This window comes from Platichthys flesus, chromosome 22, assembly GCF_949316205.1.
Source record: "Platichthys flesus chromosome 22, fPlaFle2.1, whole genome shotgun sequence".
Classification (NCBI taxonomy): Eukaryota; Metazoa; Chordata; class Actinopteri; order Pleuronectiformes; family Pleuronectidae; genus Platichthys; species Platichthys flesus.
In genome coordinates, this window is record NC_084966.1 from 245,001 (window position 1) to 265,145 (window position 20,145).

The 20,145-nt window shown below is 47.5% G+C and overlaps 5 protein-coding genes and 1 long non-coding RNA gene across 16 annotated transcripts in view; 2 read left to right on the forward strand and 4 right to left on the reverse strand.

Annotated features, from left to right (window-relative positions):
• The window catches only part of cd247 (CD247 molecule), a 3,732-nt gene extending 3,363 nt beyond the window's left edge, over positions 1 to 369 (reverse strand). The window contains exon 1 of the mRNA XM_062380356.1: positions 216 to 369. Within this exon, the coding sequence (XP_062236340.1) occupies positions 216 to 369 (154 nt within the window). The remainder of the gene's footprint in view (positions 1 to 215) is intronic.
• On the reverse strand, positions 364 to 2,644 carry creg1 (cellular repressor of E1A-stimulated genes 1). The gene is made up of 4 exons (XM_062380350.1): positions 2,256 to 2,644; positions 1,339 to 1,458; positions 1,152 to 1,265; positions 364 to 925 (listed from the first exon to the last, which is right to left on the reverse strand). Exons 1-4 carry the CDS (start codon positions 2,553 to 2,555, stop codon positions 839 to 841), a joined length of 621 nt encoding a protein of 206 aa, XP_062236334.1. The 5' UTR covers positions 2,556 to 2,644; the 3' UTR covers positions 364 to 838.
• Positions 2,645 to 3,185: 541 nt separating this feature from the next.
• On the reverse strand, positions 3,186 to 8,536 carry setdb2 (SET domain bifurcated histone lysine methyltransferase 2). Of its 2 annotated transcripts, none has more exons than XM_062380304.1 (12): positions 8,394 to 8,536; positions 7,657 to 7,770; positions 7,466 to 7,561; positions 7,217 to 7,386; positions 6,842 to 7,120; positions 6,435 to 6,763; positions 6,160 to 6,329; positions 4,164 to 4,396; positions 4,045 to 4,084; positions 3,693 to 3,832; positions 3,528 to 3,611; positions 3,186 to 3,460 (listed from the first exon to the last, which is right to left on the reverse strand). In XM_062380304.1, exons 1-12 carry the CDS (start codon positions 8,431 to 8,433, stop codon positions 3,320 to 3,322), a joined length of 1,836 nt encoding a protein of 611 aa, XP_062236288.1. In that variant the 5' UTR covers positions 8,434 to 8,536; the 3' UTR covers positions 3,186 to 3,319. The 2 variants fall into 2 exon arrangements, with proteins under 2 accessions (XP_062236288.1, XP_062236287.1); XM_062380303.1 differs by having other exon boundaries at positions 3,528 to 3,616.
• Positions 8,537 to 8,697: 161 nt separating this feature from the next.
• On the forward strand, positions 8,698 to 12,316 carry LOC133933316 (uncharacterized). 8 transcript variants are annotated; one of them, XM_062380330.1, is made up of 10 exons: positions 8,698 to 8,832; positions 9,549 to 9,628; positions 9,995 to 10,204; positions 10,503 to 10,625; positions 10,694 to 10,926; positions 11,005 to 11,142; positions 11,221 to 11,408; positions 11,657 to 11,730; positions 11,839 to 11,922; positions 12,005 to 12,316. In XM_062380330.1, exons 2-10 carry the CDS (start codon positions 9,622 to 9,624, stop codon positions 12,145 to 12,147), a joined length of 1,200 nt encoding a protein of 399 aa, XP_062236314.1. In that variant the 5' UTR covers positions 8,698 to 8,832; positions 9,549 to 9,621; the 3' UTR covers positions 12,148 to 12,316. The 8 variants fall into 8 exon arrangements, with proteins under 8 accessions (XP_062236314.1, XP_062236319.1, XP_062236317.1 ...); XM_062380335.1 differs by having other exon boundaries at positions 10,013 to 10,204; XM_062380333.1 differs by having other exon boundaries at positions 8,717 to 8,832; positions 9,560 to 9,628.
• LOC133933334 (uncharacterized) lies at positions 11,513 to 11,966 on the reverse strand. Its single transcript, XR_009912052.1, has 2 exons — positions 11,827 to 11,966; positions 11,513 to 11,750 (listed from the first exon to the last, which is right to left on the reverse strand). It is a non-coding gene; the product is annotated as an uncharacterized LOC133933334 (long non-coding RNA).
• Positions 12,317 to 13,735: 1,419 nt separating the features above from the next.
• Positions 13,736 to 20,126, forward strand: f7l (coagulation factor VII, like). Of its 3 annotated transcripts, none has more exons than XM_062380324.1 (8): positions 13,743 to 13,891; positions 14,340 to 14,503; positions 14,964 to 14,988; positions 15,073 to 15,186; positions 15,258 to 15,398; positions 18,951 to 19,039; positions 19,182 to 19,296; positions 19,418 to 20,126. In XM_062380324.1, exons 1-8 carry the CDS (start codon positions 13,804 to 13,806, stop codon positions 19,963 to 19,965), a joined length of 1,284 nt encoding a protein of 427 aa, XP_062236308.1. In that variant the 5' UTR covers positions 13,743 to 13,803; the 3' UTR covers positions 19,966 to 20,126. The 3 variants fall into 3 exon arrangements, with proteins under 3 accessions (XP_062236309.1, XP_062236308.1, XP_062236310.1); XM_062380326.1 differs by having other exon boundaries at positions 15,277 to 15,398; XM_062380325.1 differs by lacking the exon at positions 15,258 to 15,398 and having other exon boundaries at positions 13,736 to 13,891.
• The last annotated feature ends 19 nt before the right edge of the window (positions 20,127 to 20,145 follow it).

Below are 20,145 nucleotides of genomic sequence, written 5' to 3' on the forward strand. Positions count from 1 at the left end.
AAATCTCCATTTTACAAATAAAACATTAATAAAAACAGAAATATTTGAACTTGAGCAGTTTCCTGTTTCCTTTCTATTGTTCATCCCCCCATCTAAAAAAGGTTGAGAAATAACACGACTTCAGATCCTCAACAAGTTATTAATTCAAATCTCTAACCCTAACCCTCTCTTATCTTATCTTACCTAGAAATTATGATGATTATAAAGAGTTTTACCTGTCGGAGGAAACACGAGAAGCAGAAAGACGAACGACTTCATTTCTCTCAACACGATTCTGCTGTTCAACAAAGAGACTGAACCGCCGAGTCTGAGTGGAACAGGAAGTGGTGACAGGTGACACACACACACACACACACACAGGAATTGCATAGCAAAGATATAAAGTTTTTATTCAAATGTTTCACTTCAGCTTGAAAAAAAGATATTTACAAACAGCAGATTCAGTCAAAGTGTCAGAACCTAGAAAGTTTTATTCTCAATATTTTCCATCTTAAATCTTTGTTGTATTCAAACTGGTTTGTCGAGTTTCTAACCCCAACACAAACATCTGATCTTTGTATCTTCAGCTCAGTTTGATCCTGCTCATGCCAATTTAGTCAAACTAAAGAAATTAGAATTTTTTCTTCAGCACTGAATAAAAGTGATAAATTATGTTTTGAATCTTTCATTATCAGAACAATAGCACCACACAATCTCCAATGGTCAATCTCCAACACTGCACACAGATATAATCACACATTTACATATATCAAGACACAAAGACGACGACACATCTGTTTAAATCTCCGATGACATCATGAGAAACACAAACGAGGCATCAGGGCCGACGCCCAGAAGCTCAGAGCTGCTTCCTGTATGGCGTCGCCTGGAAATATTCCTCCGGAGTGACGGACTTCACGCCCCCGAAATAATCCAACACCCACACCTGGAACACAGAGGAGGAGCGTTAACGAGTCTTCCTGCTGTCTGATTGGCTGGAAACAGTGATGATGTCAGAATCAAGCGGAAACGCACTGAAATCGTTTATAACCAAGAGTTTGGTGGGATGGGTTTTGGTTGTGGTTGCAGTTCAGGTGCAGTTTTAGTCGTATTAGTATTATTACTAGTTCTAGCATTCGTAGTAGTAGCAGTATTAATCGTAGACCTCGTACCTGTGTGATGTTGAACTTGGCGAAGAACCAGTTGTGATCTGTCGGCCAATCAATCATCTCCGGGTGTCGACTGAACAGAGACTTCTTAGCAAACTCCGCCTCCGTGCCGTTGACCTGCAGCAGGAAGAGGAAGTGAGGCGGGGTCATGTGACCGCTCAGAGGCGGAGACAGGTGCGCGCGTGCTTACCTGGAGGACGGCCCCCGACAGGAGGACGCGGGCGCAGAGCGGACTCTGAGGGTCGAAGCCCTGCTGACGGCAGTAATCCGTCTGAGCCAGGGTCATGGACAGAGACGCCGCGGGGTTCACCTGCAGGGGGCGACGCCGGGTCACAGGACGACAAGAGACACTTTTCAGGACTGATCGATTGACTCAGATAATCACCACGTACATCTCCCTTCTCACCCGGGAAGTGATGGATGAAGTTGGTTTTAAAGTTTGTGATAAAATATTAAAGTCAATTCATTAATTAAAATGTTACAAAAAAGATGAAATGACTTAATTCAAAGTGTTAAACCCGTTTAAATAACTTTAACACGTCTAGTAAAACATCTGAACACACTACTAAAGTTGACGTGATGTCACATGTAACATGTTTCTGCTGCGTCATGTGAAAAAACATTTCTCTCCAGAAACTGCTGAGTCACGGTGCATAAATGAAAGGGCTGAGTCATGGTAGAAGCTGTTATGTAAAGCAAATTATTAATATCAATTCCTTTAAATAATACTAAAGGCATATTACAACTTTTTACTGAATAATATTTTGTACCTATATCATAGTGTGAATGAAATATGGTCAACTTTGTGTGGTTTTAATATAAGTATAAGTATTAAAAATAAACACCAAATTAAAATCAGCTGTTTGATATGAACGGAGCCTTGTACATAAATAACAGACTTCTGATAAGAAGTCAAATTAATTTGTATTAAAGGAAGTTTTTTACTTTCTTCAACACTAACTAGTGAAAAACAGACTTTCTATAGAGTTTCTCTATAGAAAGTCTGAAGCTGTCAGTAGATGAGTGTAGGTGTCAGTAGATGTCAGTAGATGTGTGTAGCTGTCAGTAGATGTGTGTAGCTGTGTGTAGGTTTCAGTAGATGAGTACCTGCAGGTCCTGGACGGACACCTCCATGCGGGTCAGGTACATGTAGGGGACCCCGGAGCCGGAGCCCTGCGGCCCGTCGCTCACCGACAGGCTGTTGGAGAAAGGCCGACCCTCCAGCGGGGGGTGCGAGGAGATGGTGGCCATGGAGGCCCAGTCACACTCGTGCGAGACGAAGCGGGCCACCCGGGCCAGCTGCTCGTGAGGCGGGATCCGGGTCCGGAGTCCGCCCCGGGCCCCGGAGCAGGAGGACCAGAGGAGGCCAAAGAGCAGCGCACACACAACCCGGCCAGCAGCGCTCATGTTCGGCCTCAGTGTTCCACTCACCGCCGGTGACCTGGAGGAAGACCTGGTAAACAACAGACCCACATCCGCTCTGGACTTTCAAAGTAAAAGCCAACTCAACGGAAGATTACTTTCAAAATAAAAAACAGCCGAATGTCAGATCAACTTTAAAATGAAATACGGCAAAATGTCAGACTAATTTCAAAATAAAAGACCCAGCCTTCTTAAATAGCAGCCACCGGAGAGGAGACTCAGACATGCTGGAGCAGACTGTTGCATTGTGGGAAGAGTTACACCCGACTCCTCCTCCACGTTGATCTTTCTCCTGAAGTCACATGAATGTTCCACGTTCAGAAATCAAGTCAATCACCTCGAGTTGTTGTCAACTCAATAAAACTGAAGAAGATGTGAGTTTCTGAGAGAGGGTGGTTCTCTGGAATCTTCACGGTGAAGTCGCTTCCAACAAAGTGAAGGTTCTAAACATTTAAAGATTAGAGTCAGGTCAATGTGTTCCCCCACGTTCTACAGTCTTTTAGACACTTTATACTTAACTTAGTGTTTATTTTACTTGAGTAAAATGTTATCCTGACTAAAGTAAACCAGGTCACAGCCACACTTATTATAATCTTTCAAATTAAAGAGCCTCAGTTAATTGTTAATTGTCATTTTATTATGAAAGAACATGTTTTTACAGAGCAACAGTAGAAATGTGTTGGTGTCGTGTTGCTGCAGAGTCTGAGCCTGGTCGTCACCGGGCCTCCTGACCTTCGACCTCGCAGACGTCACACAGGTTTTCCTCGACGACGAACTGACCCCGACAACCATCGCTCCCGCAGAGACACGTCACTTCCTGTTTTGGAAGCACGGCCGCGTGTCCGACAGCGGAGTAGTTCCAGGTTAGCTCCGTGCCGGCCTTCACCCTCCTGCACACACAGACACGTTAACAACCACGAAGAAGAACCACAAACAGCTGCTTCTCCTCTTCCTCACCTGCTGGTGAAGAAGGCGATGACGGGGAAGGCGGGGTCGTGGCAGTCGGTGAAGACGTTCTGGATGAAGAGGTTCGGCCGGCAGCTGTGCTGTTAACAGAGAGGACCTCGATGTTCTCAGCTCTTTCATAATAAAACAGTTAATTTCTTCCTGTTGGTAACTCACGTTGATGAAGCGGCTCACGTTTCCCTCCCGGCTGGCGTCCAGGACGTGGACGTCCTCCACCTTCGCCGCCCTCTTCCGACTCTTCTGCTCGGACGCCTCTGAGCCCTTCTTCCTGAAGGTAACACCAAGCGTCTGGTCACCTGAAGGATGATATCCCATCACTTTAGATTCAGTGCAGTTAGGGGGAAATGTAATATAATATTACCGCAATAGAAATGTAATTTATTCATGGGATTAGGGTTTGTATTCTTGGGAATAATGATGACGTCACAGAGATCAAATGTAAAATACGACTGAGAAAAAACGCAGTTTAAAGTTTGCATTCATCAGAGTGGAAACGTCGGAGCCGTACCTGAAGGGGGCGGCGGCTCTCCCAGAACAAGCGTCTGGACCTGAAGAAGAAAACAAACAAACCCCGTTGAGTCGTTTCCTTTCCGGTCTGCTGAAGCAAAGTGACCTCTGACCTCTGACCTGCAGCGTGGCGGTGTCCGGCGGCCTCTGGATCACCGGGACATGCAGAGGTGGGGAGGTGGGCGGGGACTTAGGTGGCGGAGAGGTCTCCAGCGGGTTGCTCCGCCCCTCCAGGACTGGCGGGGCCAGCCACTCAGTGACGACCTCCACCTCGTCGTCTGACGGGAGGTCGAACCTCGCCAGCTTGGGCAGCAGAGGCTCCGGGGGGGGGGGGGCCCGCTGGAGGATCACACCTGGAGATCAGACGCCTTTAACTTTACAAGAACACATCCTGGATTGTGTGAAGCGTCACCCTCACCTCACCCTATAACCCTTTAACCCTGTAACCCTATAACCCTTTAACCCTATAACCATATAACCCTGTAACCCTATAACCCTTTAACCCTATAACCCTTTAACCCTATAACCCTATAACCCTATAACCCTTTAACCCTATAACCCTATAACCCTATAACCTTATAACCCTATAACCCTATAACCTTATAACCCTATAACCCTATAACCCTTTAACCCTATAACCCTATAACCCTATAACCTTATAACCCTATAACCCTATAACCTTATAACCCTATAACCCTATAACCCTTTAACCCTATAACCCTATAACCCTTTAACCCTATAACCTTATAACCCTATAAGATTAAGATTAAGATTAAGATATGTTTATTCATACCAACACGTGCACAGACATGCACAACACACTCATGCAATGGAAGGCAAATTCAACCTCTGCATTTGACCCATCTGGTGCAGGACACACAGAGCAGTGAGCGACCATGTACGGCGCCCGGGGAGCAGATGTTGGGGGAGTAAGGTGCCTTGCTCAGGGGCACTAGACAGGGTAGGGAGACTCTTGGATTTTTGGACAGATCAATCCAGGTTCGTCTTTTGTTGTCTCTCCGTGGAGTCGAACCAGAGACGAACCAGAGACCTTCTCTGCCCATAGTCCAAGTTTCTGCCACTAGACCACCCTATAAACCTATAACCTTATAACCCTATAACCCTATAACCCTATAACCCTATAACCCTATAACCCTATAACCTTATAACCTTATAACCCTATAACCTTATAACCCTATAACCCTATAACCTTATAACCCTATAACCCTATAACACTATAACCCTATAACCCTATAACACTATAACCCTATAACACTATAACACTATAACCCTATAACCCTTAAACACTATAACCCTATAACCCTATTACCCTATAACCCTATAACACTATAACACTATAACCCTATAACCCTATAACCCTTAAACACTATAACCCTATAACCCTTAAACACTATAACCCTATAACACTATAACCCTATAACCCTTAAACACTATAACCCTATAACCCTTAAACACTATAACCCTATAACACTATAACCCTATAACCCTATAACACTATAACACTATAACCCTATAACCCTTTAACACTATAACCCTTAAACACTATAACTCTATAACCCTATAACCCTATAACCCTATAACCCTTTAACCCTATAACCTTATAACCCTATAACCCTATAACCCTATAACCCTATAACACTATAACACTATAACCCTTTAACCCTTTAACCCTTTAACCCTTTAACCCTATAACCTTATAACCCTATAACCCTATAACACTATAACCCTATAACCCTTTAACACTATAACCCTTAAACACTATAACCCTATAACCCTATAACACTATAACACTATAACACTATAACCTTATAACCCTATAACACTATAACCCTATAACCCTATAACACTATAACACTATAACCTTATAACCCTATAACACTATAACCCTATAACCCTATAACACTATAACACTATAACCTTATAACCCTATAACCTATAACCCTATAACACTATAACACTATAACCCTATAACCCTTTAACCCTTTAACCCTTTAACCCTTTAACCCTATAACCCTTTAACCCTATAACCTTTTAACCCTATAACACTATAACCCTATAACCTTTTAACCCTATAACCCTATAACCCGACCCTCACCTGCGTGCACGCACACAAACGTGCCACGGTCCACGTCGTCACGGCAACGCACGCCCCAGCCACGGCCCTCCGTCTCGAAAACCTGGAGCCGGATTCTGATCCCACGCTGGACCAGACGGTTCTGACATCGAGCCCGATCACAACCGCACCACGGGCCGCACTCATACAGCCTAGCACGCACACACACACACACACACGCACACACACACACACACACACAGAGATAAGTATGTAGACATCACAACGCTCCGGATCTGTCACAGTCGTCCTCTCACCCTGACGGCTCAGGCTCACTCAGGCTGTGGTGGCTGTAACAGCGCCCCCCTCTGTTCATAGCGATGCAGGCGCAGCTCTGTGCGTCGGTGCAGCCGTCCACACAGTTGCAGCAGGCGGTGAACAGCGTGGCGCCGCGGCTCAGGAAGCAGCCGTGCGGCCAGCGGTCCCTCCTGTAGCGGAACTCGGCAGGACGGGCGCCACCGTCACTGAGGCACAGCTCCACCGGCGTGGGCTCCACGCCACGACTCAGGTCCAGCTCCGGACGCTGAGACCTCGGCGCCACAGGAGGGTCCAAATGAACAGAGCGGTTGAAGGTGAAGAAGTCGACCTGGAGGAGGAGATCAGGTTATTCAAAGTTCCACGGAAGGTTCCGGTCGACTCTGATCGGTGTGATACCCCAGCTGACCTGCAGGACGTCACAGATCTCTGCCGCCAACAGGAAGTCCATCACATCCTCATGGTTACGAAGCCTCTGTCCACAAGGCGCTCTGTAAACCACGCCTAGGTCGTCTGCATCCAGCTGCTCCGCCTCCTGGGACTCCACAGGCTCCGCCCCCCCTCCAGATGACATCAGCGGCACGCCACACAGTCTCTTAAAGCCGCAGAGCAGCGGAACCTTCAGAGGGTTTTGTGCCCAGAACAGAGGCATGGACTGAGGCATGCTGGGTAAACTGGGCATGCATGTCTGGAAGAGATGAGAGGAAGTGGTTCAAATTAGAAATCACAGGAGCACGTGTTCACAGTCTGTGTGTTGTGCATTGTGTACAGCGTGTAGTGTTACCTTGCTGCAGGTGTGGGGGTGGTACTGCAGCTGGACAGGGGCCAGCAGAGGCAGCAGCTCCTCTCTGACAGCAGGGGGCGCTTCAGGGCTGGACAGGCCATTGGTGGGCGGTCCGGGGGAGGTCGAGGGGGAGGGACTGTGGCGGGGGAGGTCAGCTGGCAGCACCTCGCCTGTTCAGGTAAACATAAACCAATCAGTGGTCGCCCCCCCTGATGCCAGCAGAGTTTCAGAATAAAAGCCTGAGTTTACCTGCACCGATGACCACCTGGAGGACGGACGAGTCCCGAGCCGACGCCGAGGGACACAGGTCCAGAGACTCCAGCAGCTTCAACCCCTGAACCAGCTCTGACCAGCAAACCACATCACAGCGTCACGACAGGAAACGCCACGGAGCGCCCGTCCTCACATCAACATGAAGAGGTCAAAACAAAAGGGCCAACCTCTGTCTGTGGCCGTGTTCTTCTTCAGGACTCTCTTCAGGTGGTCCAGGTACGACGAGACGCCCTTAAACATCTGATCCACGTCCTCCTCCGCCCAGAATGCCTGGGCTCGCTCTGAAAAACAAGCTCCCGTCATTAGTCACTGAAGCTGCTGTCGGACCTGAACTCCTGAACTCCTGAGATCCTCATCCTTCAGAGGGGCTGTTGTAAAACGCTGAAGTCCGACTGAGACCTTCCACTTCCTGCAGAGGTCCTCCATCCAGTCCCCGAGTGAACGTGGGAAGGAGGTGAGAACACAGCAGAATCTGCTGCTGTGCTGTTCATGTGTGAGAGAGAAGCTGTGGAGTCCAGACCCAGTTCTCCACAGTGCTTCTCCTGAAGAACATCCACAGCAGACCAGGCAGCAGCAGATCTAACGTGTGGGTGAATATCTCCTGTTCGCTCACAACCAACTGAACACATGAGAAATACAGATGCAGTTTATAATGAGATAAACACAACACAGAGGAGTCACTGATCATTTCATCAAAGAGTATCTTCATTACCCAACAACTGTCATTCGATCAGGTGTTGGGTCCATCAAGATCAATAAAGTCTCCAAACACATGTGGACGTTTCTATTATTGTTATTGTCTCCGTTCAGATCAGGAGTTGTTATAAACACTGAGTTTACTGTTCACACCAGGTTGATTAGAACCCGGACCAGTTGAATCCGGATCAGTTTGAGATCTTCTCACCAACATCTCGAGGATCCAGCGCAGCAGCAGCTTCTCCCATCTGCGGACACGGCAGCCTGTTAGCTCGCAGCTAGCTAGCAGCAACAGCAGCTAACCGCGAACTGTCACCAGAGGAAACTTCAAACCAACTAAAGACGAAGTAACTCGAGTCCGTTTGAACCGAAGCTAACGTGTCCATCCATTCAGCCGAGGGGAAGCTAACCGCTGCTACAGGCTAACCGCTGCTACAAGCTAACCGCTGCACGGACATCAGAATTCCACCGGACAGGAATTCAACATCATATTAAACACAACGTCCATTATATTCAAACTCTAGATTTGATATCAGAAGTTAAATCCGGCTCCTTCTGCGGGACGTGATTTACTCTCTCGCTACTTTGGTCCCTAACGGCCACCGTCGAGTATCCAGGAGAAATTCTTCCTCGGTCTGGTCTTTCAGGTAATTGTTAAATCTATATATTCTTGAATGTGTTTATATGTCTTTACATTCTACTTATACAATAACAGATATAAAAACATATTAAACGTTTTTCTGGACTTTGAAACATATATCAAATGCTCTGATCGAACTTTGTTTGCCTGCGAGTCCGTTCTCAGGGAGTGCTAACATCTACAGTGGCTTTTTGAATTGACTTCCGACGGCCACCGTACCGCAGGACACAACATGTCAACATGTGAGGTTCTAACTGTGAACAACTCAAATTTCAAATGAACATTCACTGATCTATTTCAAATTATGTTTAGCTTTCTAATGTAATGAAAGTAAATTTAAATTTAGGCTTCTCACACAAATGATTATAACACAATCAACAGCAACACATTCATTATCACTTATTATCTATGAATAGACTCATATTTGTTATATAGTCGTAGTTGTCAACACGAGATGAGTTAATTAGATTTTAGTTAGTAGTAGTTAATAATGTTTAATAGCTTTATTATGAAGTTATTCTGTTTTGTTTCTTTATGTATTTTCATATTATTTGTACGTGTTTATTTTTATTTTGAAGGCCGCAAGTAATCGCTTGTTGACTCTACCCACGTCCGGTCCGACTTTATAAAGTGTGGTTTGTTTTCTCCGGTGAAGATGTAAATAAAGATGAAGGGACATTGAAAACACCGACATCGTGTTAACGTGAGGCTTTTAATCTGAAGGCTCTTCACAGGCACTTCCTGTCGTTTTGTAATCGTGAACGAGCGCCACTGAGAGAGAGAGAGAGCGAGTTACATGACAGGTGAGTTTTATTTACTGATTCTTCTGTTTCTACACGGAGCTGAACCACACATCACTCACATGTCACAGGTCACATGACGAGGTGCGAGAACCTCGGGTGGTTTCTACTGATTCTACTGATTCTGTTTCTACACGGAGCGGAACCAGTTATAACACCAGCAGCACCAGTTACTACAGGAATAACTCCAGTCAGTGTGGTGACACCAGTAAAGGCTGTAATAACTTTGTTCAGTAACATGACACAATAAAAAAATCTAATTATCAATCAACCAGTTTAAAACCTTTTAGCCATTTTCTGTTTACAGCTGTTACAAGAACAATTGATCAGAGGCAGAGTCTGTTGTCATCTTCTGATGTTACTCCTCAGGCTCCTCCTCCTCCTCAGGTGACATGTCTCAGGTGCGGCGGGCGGTGGGCGAGGCCTTCTGGGCGATGTGTGCGGCAGACTCCGCCTCCATGCCGGTCCACTGGTACTATGACGTGGACGACATCCGGAGGGACTTTGGCGGCTGGATCTCCGGGTTCTCGTCCCCCAGAGAGAGACACCCGTCCAGCATCCTGAGCCTGTCCAACTCCGGTAGGAACTCCGCCCACCGGACTAAACCATTCACATTCCCCTAAGTTAACAAACTGTTAATCACAAATATTTCACTAAATTAATAATTAACAGGTAAAAAGATTGAAAGTCTCATTAACAGGTTTGCTACTCTTTATTATTAATGTATTAATAACTGGACTTAAACATAAAGATCTTCACGACCTTTAAATCTGGGTCTGAGTGTTCACCTAATCACAAAATTGATTAAAAAAAATGACCACACCTATATTGTGTTATTGGACTGAATAACACTCATGTGTGGTTTGTGGCGTGGCAGCCGGCAGCGGGCGGAGCGCGTGGTCGTCGGGGGGGCAGCGGCCGGACGTGGTCGGCAACGTGATTCTTCACGACAAACTGAAGCTGTGGAAGTCGTCCAGCGGCTCCGTCCACTACCACCAAGGTACACAGCCCCCCAGCTGAGCTCACAGGTGATTGGATGTGGTGGTCATGTGTCCGTGCTGTCTCCAGGTCTGCAGGCGGGCGATAACACCCTGAACGTTCTCTGCTCCCTTCGAGTGGCGCGCTCGCTCGCCGGTGGAGGGTTCACCGACGTCTCTGAGCCGGAGGCTCGAGCCGCCGTGCTCTCAGACTACGTTCAGTTCCTGACGACGCCCGGCAGCCACAACGACACCTATGCCGAGAGTTCCCACCGCTCGTTCTTCGCCGACTGGCAGGAGAGCCGACCGACTTCACCCCGTCAGGTAAAACAAGCGCCCCCATCACACGTCAGCCTCTTGACCACACGACCTCCGGGTCACGATGTTGTATCTGTTTTCCAGGTTCTGACATTTGCAGAAGAACGCTCCAAGTTGAAGTTGAGTTCCTCGTTCCCGGACGGCCAGCTGGACGCAATCGGCTGCTTTCCCATGAGCCTCCCCTTCATCCTGCTGTCGGCCTCGGCCAATGAGGAGAAGGCTGTGAGTTTTCTACACCTATGAAAAGAGGCAGCGTGACAGATGGGGAACAAACGTCCATGTTGTGTTCTCGTTGTCCAGGTCGCCGCAGCGGTGGAGTTTGTGAAGCTCACCCACCCTCACCCCAAAGTGTCCGAGTGGGTGTCCATCTACAGCCGGGCGCTGCACGCGGTGCTAGGGGGCGCCAGCGTGCGCCAGCAGGCCGAACACGCTCTGAGGAGATTGAACGTCTGGGACGTCTGCCAGAGCTACAGCCGCAAGGCCGCCAGGTCCAGTCACTTCACAATAAAAGACTGATATTAAAGGAAGGAGTGAGCTTTAAGTTTCTAAAATGTAGCACTTCCTGCAGGTATTTCACAATAAAAGCCAAGAGAAGGGGTAACAAAACTGTGCGCTTTTAATGTGAAAGTCTTACTCTGAAGTTCAATATAAAGCCACATTTTTTAATGTCTGTGGTTAAAGTTCGTAGATAAAGTTCAGGTGTTAAATTCTCTTAACGGCGGTTTGTGTGTCGCAGGTTTCCGGAGGAGGAACGACTGAAGGTGCATCAGAGCGCCGTCAACTACCTCGGCCTCGCATGCTACACCAAAGGTCAGAGCTCGGCAGGAAGTCTGTAGAATGATCAAAAGGTTTTACTTTGAAAGTGATTGTGCAGGAAGTGTGTAGATTTTATTTTGAAAGTCGTACCTGTGTGTCCAGGTGCTCTGTCCAGCATGTTCTACCTGGCTCACGAGTTCCACGACGACCTGAGAGGAGGAATCCTGACGAACACCAACTGCGGAGGTTCGTACTCTTTCACAGTGAAAACAGGAAACAGAATCCAGTTCAGTTCCTCTTGTCGTACTGATACTTCCTGTGTGTTCAGGGGAGAACTGTAACCGAGGCGCGGCTCTGGGCGCGCTGCTGGGGGCGGGGGGGGCGTACCTCGGAGCCAGCGTCCCTCAGCAGTGGAAGGATGAACTGAGAGACGCCCAGGACTTCATCCCTGACTTCCTGAAGACGCAGTGAGAGCAGGCGTCGCCCCCTGAAGGAGTGGAGGAGAATCTGTCTTCCTGTTCACAATGTTTTTATAATGAATCGTGATGCAAACTGTAAAAAGTATTGAACGTTTCCACTTTGAACAAATCCACTGGTTTGTTTTGATTTTTTTGGTAAAAATAAACCTGGTTGAGAACTAGAGCTGTGTGAGTGTCTTGATTAAACTTCAGTGTCAGATTGAAAGAAAATGTTTTGCTGTTTTTACTTTCTTCAAGCTTTTCACTAGCCGTGGTGCCAGACGACCTTAGCCCCGCCCACAACATTTGAGGTCGGGAAGTTCGGTCTGGCATCGCTCCTTTGGGGAGAAACTATGCACGGAGAGAAGCTGGTCGGACCAATCAAATTGTCAGGGGGCGGGCTTTATATGATGATGGACAGATGATCAACAGTTATGTAATCAACACCGTCACCAAAGAGCGCTTGGGCCCCCGGTCTCTTTTCTCTGATGCCTCAGATGAACACGCTTTTTCAGTCTGGTCTTCTTCGTCGTCTGTCCATTTTTTAAACACAGGAAGGTCGTGTTCCAACCGTGTTATTAAGTTCTTACAGGATGTGTTGTGAAGTTGTAATTCTAAACGGTTAGGGTTAGGTTCGTACGTGCATTCACCTTTAAGCACAGCGCCTTAAAGAACAGCTGGCTCCCATCCACTCCCATGTCAAACCTCTGTGCGGGTCACACCGGAGGCTGAAGCACCGCGCTGCGACCCCCTCGCCTCGAGCGTATCGCGACAGGAAACACACTGAAAAATGATTTTAAACGATATTGATGACATATTTTACATGATGTAATGATCAAATATGCATCCCATACTTTGAAGTCCCCTTCTGTAGAGAAGTTCTTCAACATGGATGACATTAAATTAATAATTGAAGTGCAGAGAGTTGTATGATCCTCGGAACATGTTGTATAAAGACAACACCAAAAAAGACAAATGTTGGGACGCTGTTGCTTAATGTTGGAGCAACAAGTAAGTATAAGCTTGAATACTACTGGATCAACGGGTGATATTATGAGCGCTGCCCGGCGGTTCAGTGTCCGGTGTGAGCCCGGTGTTACTGTTTCTCTCAATGCTGATCCCGTGCAGTTGAGTTCTGTTGACAACATCTATGTGTCATTTAACATACGTCACATACTTGTGCTCTGATTGGTTGTAGGTCTATCCAATGAGCGAAGAGGCATTTTTTTCCCTGGTTCGGTTGAAACACGCCCCCTAATCACAGCCCAATGGAGCGGTCTCAGACTCACAATCTGACTAGAATTATGAGTCTGACAACGTCAGGCTAGTTTTTCACCTTATTTACATGAAGTATTTGATTTGGACGTATGTGGGAAGAATCTTGATTGCGTTCCTGTCTGAAGAGAAAATATTTCCATTCAAGCTTTGCAGCAAACAGACATTTTTCATTACATAATTTTGTCCAATCTTATACCTCTTTTTCTCTTTCTCTGATTGGTTGATGGTGTTTGATGATCATCTTTTCCAGATTCAAACCAAAACCTGTGACTTGTTTATTCTTTCCAAACTCCTCTGAGTGACGGAGCTGCAGGTGGAGAACTCAGCTGACATCCAGGACGTCAGAGGACGTTTGTGTTTTCAGTGTTTTTGACCTTTGGTCAGAACAAACATGGCGTCTGTGAACGGAGAGACGAGGCGATTCTTAATCCTACAGCTCCTCATCGCCTCTATCCCAGCATGCACTGGGCTTCCTGAAGGTCACTCCTCTTCTTCTTCTTTATCTCATCTTCATCTGTATTAAATTGAAATTAATGAATTAACTTCTGTCCTCCAAGGACCGGAGTCAGTCGGTGAGCTGGACGTTCTGCTAACGATGCTAATGTGACCCTACAATGTTTTTCTCCACTTGTTTCCAGTTCGGCTATTTGTGCTACAATTTACTCATCAGCCGAGTTTCAGTCCAAAAACAGACATTTTAAACTTCTTTATTGTCTTTGATAGTAAATAAAAAAGTTGTTGACTCAATTGGAATCAGGAAGTAGACAAAGGGACATGTTCGCTAACAACTCGATAACTAGCTCGTTGGCTTTGATAAATAGTCAAGCTAATGCTATCAAAGCTTCACGCTAGTTTCAAATGATCTTCGCTGTTATTCTATAACGTCCCTCTAGAGGGCACTGGTCCTGTGTTGTTGTGTTGAAGCAGGAGTGTTCGTGAGCAGACCTGAGGCCACCGACTTCCTGCGTCGCAGTCGCCGGGCGAACTTCCTGCTGGAGGAGCTGAAAACCGGGAATCTGGAGCGCGAGTGTCTGGAGGAGAAATGTTCCTACGAGGAGGCGAGGGAGATCTTTGGTCCTCCTCAGCAGCTGGTCAGTGCAGATACAAACACTGAATAGAGATGGACTACGTGTAAGATCCTTAATCAGCTGGACCGCCCCCTGGTGGCCGCCTGCAGTAAAGATGATAAACTCTGCCTCCTCCATGTTAGCAGATGGGACATGGACCAAACTAACAAATCTAAGTAGACTTTTGTCAAAGATGGTTTCTGTCATTTCAGGTTGTTGTTGAAATGTTTCCAATCAGTTTGGTTTTGATTAGTTGATGAGACATCATGATTGGTCTAGAGTGTGAGTGGGCGGGACCACGGCTCCACTACAGAACCGCTAAGTAGGGCAAGTGATGTCATCATCACAAGATGGAAGCGTTCAAAGCAGAGATACTTTGTCTTCATGATCGGTCGTGAGGAGCGATGGAGACGTCGTCCCTCTTTCTGTCTCACTGTCATGGTTTATCTCCCACTGTCCTTACTCTGAGTCTCGTCTTTTTCAGGAAGCCTTCTGGAGGACGTACACAGGTACTGCAATACAACAACCTTTAAAGATTAATTTAACAAACATCACCTTCAAGTGTCAAATGTTTGAATTGGAACTGCGCATAGCGGCGGACCAGTGTCTCTCGTCCCCCTGTCAGAACGGAGCCACCTGTACTCGCCATGTCAACACATACTTCTGCAAATGTCCACCTCGCTTCCATGGATACAACTGCAACAAAGGTAGGAGCAGTGCAGAACATGAACGTTGAGTCGGAGAAGAATGTCCTGGTGTCCTCCGTGTGTCTTCACAGTGCGTCTGACCTCCAGCAGCTGTCGCCATAGGAACGGTGGATGTGAACATTTCTGTAAAGAGTTTCCAGATCGTCCGTACGTGTGTTTCTGTTCCCCGGGTTACAAGCTGGGTCCGGACAACAGCACCTGTGTGCCCCAAGGTCTGCTCCACTGAAGTGACGCTGTAGTGAGGCTGTAGTGAGGCTGTACTGAGGCTGTAGTGAGGCTGTAGTGACGCTGAAGTGAGGCTGTAGTGAGGCTGTAGTGAGGCTGTAGTGAGGCTGTAGTGAGGCTGTACTGAGGCTGTAGTGAGGCTGTAGTGACGCTGAAGTGAGGCTGTAGTGAGGCTGTACTGAGGCTGTAGTGAGACTGTAGTGAGGCTGTAGTGAGGCTTTAGTGAGGTTGTAATGAGGCTGTAGTGAGGCTGTAGTGAGGCTGTAGTGAGGCTGTAGTGAGGCTTTAGTGAGGTTGTAATGAGGCTGTAGTGAGGCTGTAGTGAGGCTGTAGTGAGGCTTTAGTGAGGCTTTAGTGAGGTTGTAATGAGGCTGTAGTGAGGCTGTAATGAGGCTGTAGTGAGGCTGTAATGAGGCTTTAGTGAGGCTGTAACGAGGCTATACTGAGGCTGTAGTGACGCTGTAATGAGGCTGTAGTGAGGCTTTAGTGAGGCTGTAATGAGGCTATACTGAGGCTGTAGTGAGGCTGTAGTGACGCTGTAATGAGGCTGTAGTGAGGCTTTAGTGAGGCTGTAATGAGGCTATACTGAGGCTGTAGTGAGGCTGTAGTGAGGCTGTAGTGAGGCTGTACTGAGGCTGTAGTGACGCTGTAATGAGGCTGTAGTGAGACTATAGTGAGGCTGTAGTGAGGCTGTAGTGAGGCTGTACTGAGGCTGTAGTGAGGCTGTAGTGACACTGTAGTGAGGCTGTAATGAGGCTGTAGTGAGGCTGTAGTAAGACTGTAGTGAGAATGTAGTGAGGCTGTACTGTGGCTGTAGTGAGGCTGTAGTGAGACTATAGTGAGGCTGTAGTGAGGCTGTAGTGACGCTGTAATGAGGCTGTAGTGAGACTATAGTGAGGCTGTAGTGAGGCTGTAGTGAGGCTGTAGTGAGGCTGTAGTGACACTGTACTGAGGCTGTAGTGACACTGTAGTGAGGCTGTAGTGAGACTATAGTGAGGCTGTAGTGAGGCTGTAGTGAGGCTGTACTGAGGCTGTAGTGAGGCTGTAATGAGGCTGTAGTGAGGCTGTAATGAGGCTTTAGTGAGGCTGTAACGAGGCTATACTGAGGCTGTAGTGACGCTGTAATGAGGCTGTAGTGAGGCTTTAGTGAGGCTGTAATGAGGCTATACTGAGGCTGTAGTGAGGCTGTAGTGACGCTGTAATGAGGCTGTAGTGAGGCTTTAGTGAGGCTGTAATGAGGCTATACTGAGGCTGTAGTGAGGCTGTAGTGAGGCTGTAGTGAGGCTGTACTGAGGCTGTAGTGACGCTGTAATGAGGCTGTAGTGAGACTATAGTGAGGCTGTAGTGAGGCTGTAGTGAGGCTGTACTGAGGCTGTAGTGAGGCTGTAGTGACACTGTAGTGAGGCTGTAATGAGGCTGTAGTGAGGCTGTAGTAAGACTGTAGTGAGAATGTAGTGAGGCTGTACTGTGGCTGTAGTGAGGCTGTAGTGAGACTATAGTGAGGCTGTAGTGAGGCTGTAGTGACGCTGTAATGAGGCTGTAGTGAGACTATAGTGAGGCTGTAGTGAGGCTGTAGTGAGGCTGTAGTGAGGCTGTAGTGACACTGTACTGAGGCTGTAGTGACACTGTAGTGAGGCTGTAGTGAGACTATAGTGAGGCTGTAGTGAGGCTGTAGTGAGGCTGTACTGAGGCTGTAGTGAGGCTGTAATGAGGCTGTAGTGAGGCTGTAATGAGGCTTTAGTGAGGCTGTAACGAGGCTATACTGAGGCTGTAGTGACGCTGTAATGAGGCTGTAGTGAGGCTTTAGTGAGGCTGTAATGAGGCTATACTGAGGCTGTAGTGAGGCTGTAGTGACGCTGTAATGAGGCTGTAGTGAGGCTTTAGTGAGGCTGTAATGAGGCTATACTGAGGCTGTAGTGAGGCTGTAGTGAGGCTGTAGTGAGGCTGTACTGAGGCTGTAGTGACGCTGTAATGAGGCTGTAGTGAGACTATAGTGAGGCTGTAGTGAGGCTGTAGTGAGGCTGTACTGAGGCTGTAGTGAGGCTGTAGTGACACTGTAGTGAGGCTGTAATGAGGCTGTAGTGAGGCTGTAGTAAGACTGTAGTGAGAATGTAGTGAGGCTGTACTGTGGCTGTAGTGAGGCTGTAGTGAGACTATAGTGAGGCTGTAGTGAGGCTGTAGTGACGCTGTAATGAGGCTGTAGTGAGACTATAGTGAGGCTGTAGTGAGGCTGTAGTGAGGCTGTAGTGAGGCTGTAGTGACACTGTACTGAGGCTGTAGTGACACTGTAGTGAGGCTGTAGTGAGACTATAGTGAGGCTGTAGTGAGGCTGTAGTGAGGCTGTACTGAGGCTGTAGTGAGGCTGTACTGAGACTACAGTGAGGCTGTAGTGACGCTGTAATGAGGCTGTAGTGAGGCTTTAGTGAGGCTGTAATGAGGCTATACTGAGGCTGTAGTGAGGCTGTAGTGAGGCTGTAGTGAGGCTGTAGTGAGGCTGTACTGAGGCTGTAGTGACGCTGTAATGAGGCTGTAGTGAGACTATAGTGAGGCTGTAGTGAGGCTGTACTGAGGCTGTAGTGAGGCTGTAGTGACACTGTAGTGAGGCTGTAATGAGGCTGTAGTGAGGCTGTAGTGAGGCTGTAGTGAGGCTGTACTGTGGCTGTAGTGAGGCTGTAGTGAGACTATAGTGAGGCTGTAGTGAGGCTGTAGTGTGGCTGTAGTGAGACTATAGTGAGGCTGTAGTGAGGCTGTAGTGAGGCTGTACTAAGGCTGTACTAAGGCTGTTGTGACACTGTAGTGAGGCTGTAGTGACACTGTATTGAGGCTGTAGTGAGACTATAGTGAGGCTGTAGTGAGGCTGTAGTGACGCTGTATTGAGGCTGTAATGAGGCTGTAGTGAGGCTTTAGTGAGGCTGTAATGAGGCTATACTGAGGCTGTAGTGAGGCTGTAGTGAGGCTGTAGTGAGGCTTTAGTGAGGCTGTAACGAGGCTATACTGAGGCTGTAGTGAGGCTGTAGTGAGGCTGTAGTGAGGCTGTAGTGAGGCTGTAGTGAGACTATAGTGAGGCTGTAGTGAGGCTGTAGTGAGACTGTAGTGAGGTTGTAGTGAGACTGTAGTGAGGCTGTAGTGACGCTGTAGTGAGGCTTTAGTGAGGCTGTAGTGAGGCTGTAGTGAGGCTGTAGTGAGGCTGTAGTGACACTGTACTGAGACTGTAGTGACACTGTAGTGAGGCTGTAGTGAGGCTGTACTGAGGCTGTAGTGAGACTGTTGTGAGGCTGTAGTGAGGCTGTAGTGAGGCTGTACTGAGGCTGTAGTGAGACTGTAGTGAGACTGTAGTGAGGCTGTAATGAGGCTGTTGTGAGGCTGTAGTGAGGCTGTAGTGAGGCTGTACTGAGGCTGTAGTGAGACTGTAGTGAGACTGTAGTGAGGCTCTACTGAGGCTGTAGTGAGACTGTAGTGAGGCTGTAGTGACGCTGTAGTGAGGCTGTAGTGCGGCTGTAGTAAACAACAAGTATGTGTTTGTCGTCCCTCTGGTACAGATGCTGTCCCCTGTGGAAGACCTCGGTCACACATTGTCCCCAGGGTGGTAAACGGGAAAGCATGCCCTAAAGGACAATGTCCATGGCAGGTATGTTCCTGAACACTCATCCCTTAGCGTGTTTTAAATATCCAAATATCCAAAGCAGTAATGTCATGTAACTGAGTAGATTAAAACTCAGTGTACGATGATGATGATGATGATGATGAAGAAGAGTCTTCCTCTCTATCAGGCTCTGCTGACTGAAGATAGGACTTTGAGGTGCGGAGCCATCGTCCTGTCAGATCAGTGGATTTTAACCGCAGCTCACTGCGTACTGAATAAAGGCATTTTCAACGTCAGTGTCGGTAAAATGATTTTCTTTTGTCTGTCTAATGGACTTGTAATCTGAAACCAATTAAATATAATATATATAAATATATATATTATTTAATTGATTGAATTTATTAAACTTCTGTCCCTGTGCAGGGAAACATGATTGTCAGAACCCGGAGAAGACGGAGCAGAAGCGGAATGTGGTCAAAGTGCAGATCCACCCAGGCTACAACCAAACCAGCTACGACAGCGACCTGGCCTTGTTGAAGCTTTCCTCCCCGGTGAAACTGGGCCGCCTCGTGGTGCCCATCTGCCTTCCTGCCCGGAACAGCACCTTCATCAGGACGATGGCAACTGTCCGCCACTCCACCGTGTCCGGTTGTGGCCGCATGCTGGAGAGAGGAGCCGTCGCCACTTCCCTCCAGCGACTGGTGCTGCCGAGGGTTCCTCTCCAGGAGTGCCGCCTCCACACCAAGCTCAACATCACTCGGAACATGCTCTGCGCTGGGCACAGGGTCGGACGCCATGACGCCTGCCACGGGGACAGTGGCGGTCCTCTGGTGACGCAATACAAGAAAACCTGGTTCCTGGTGGGCGTGGTTAGCTGGGGGGAGGGCTGCGCTAAGGAAAACAAGTACGGCGTCTACACCAAAGTCAGCAACTTCCTGGACTGGATCGAGAACGTCACGTCCACCGTCTGAAAACCAGCGTCCTCGTTTCAGCTTCCTGAAATTACTGATCAATCACTTGTTTTAACACGAAACATCAACTTTATAAATCTTCTTTAAAATACAGAGAACACGTTTTGATGGATATATATCTTTGACATCCTGTATAATAAAATATTTCTTTGTCTTTGTAATTGTTGTGAAATGGATCTT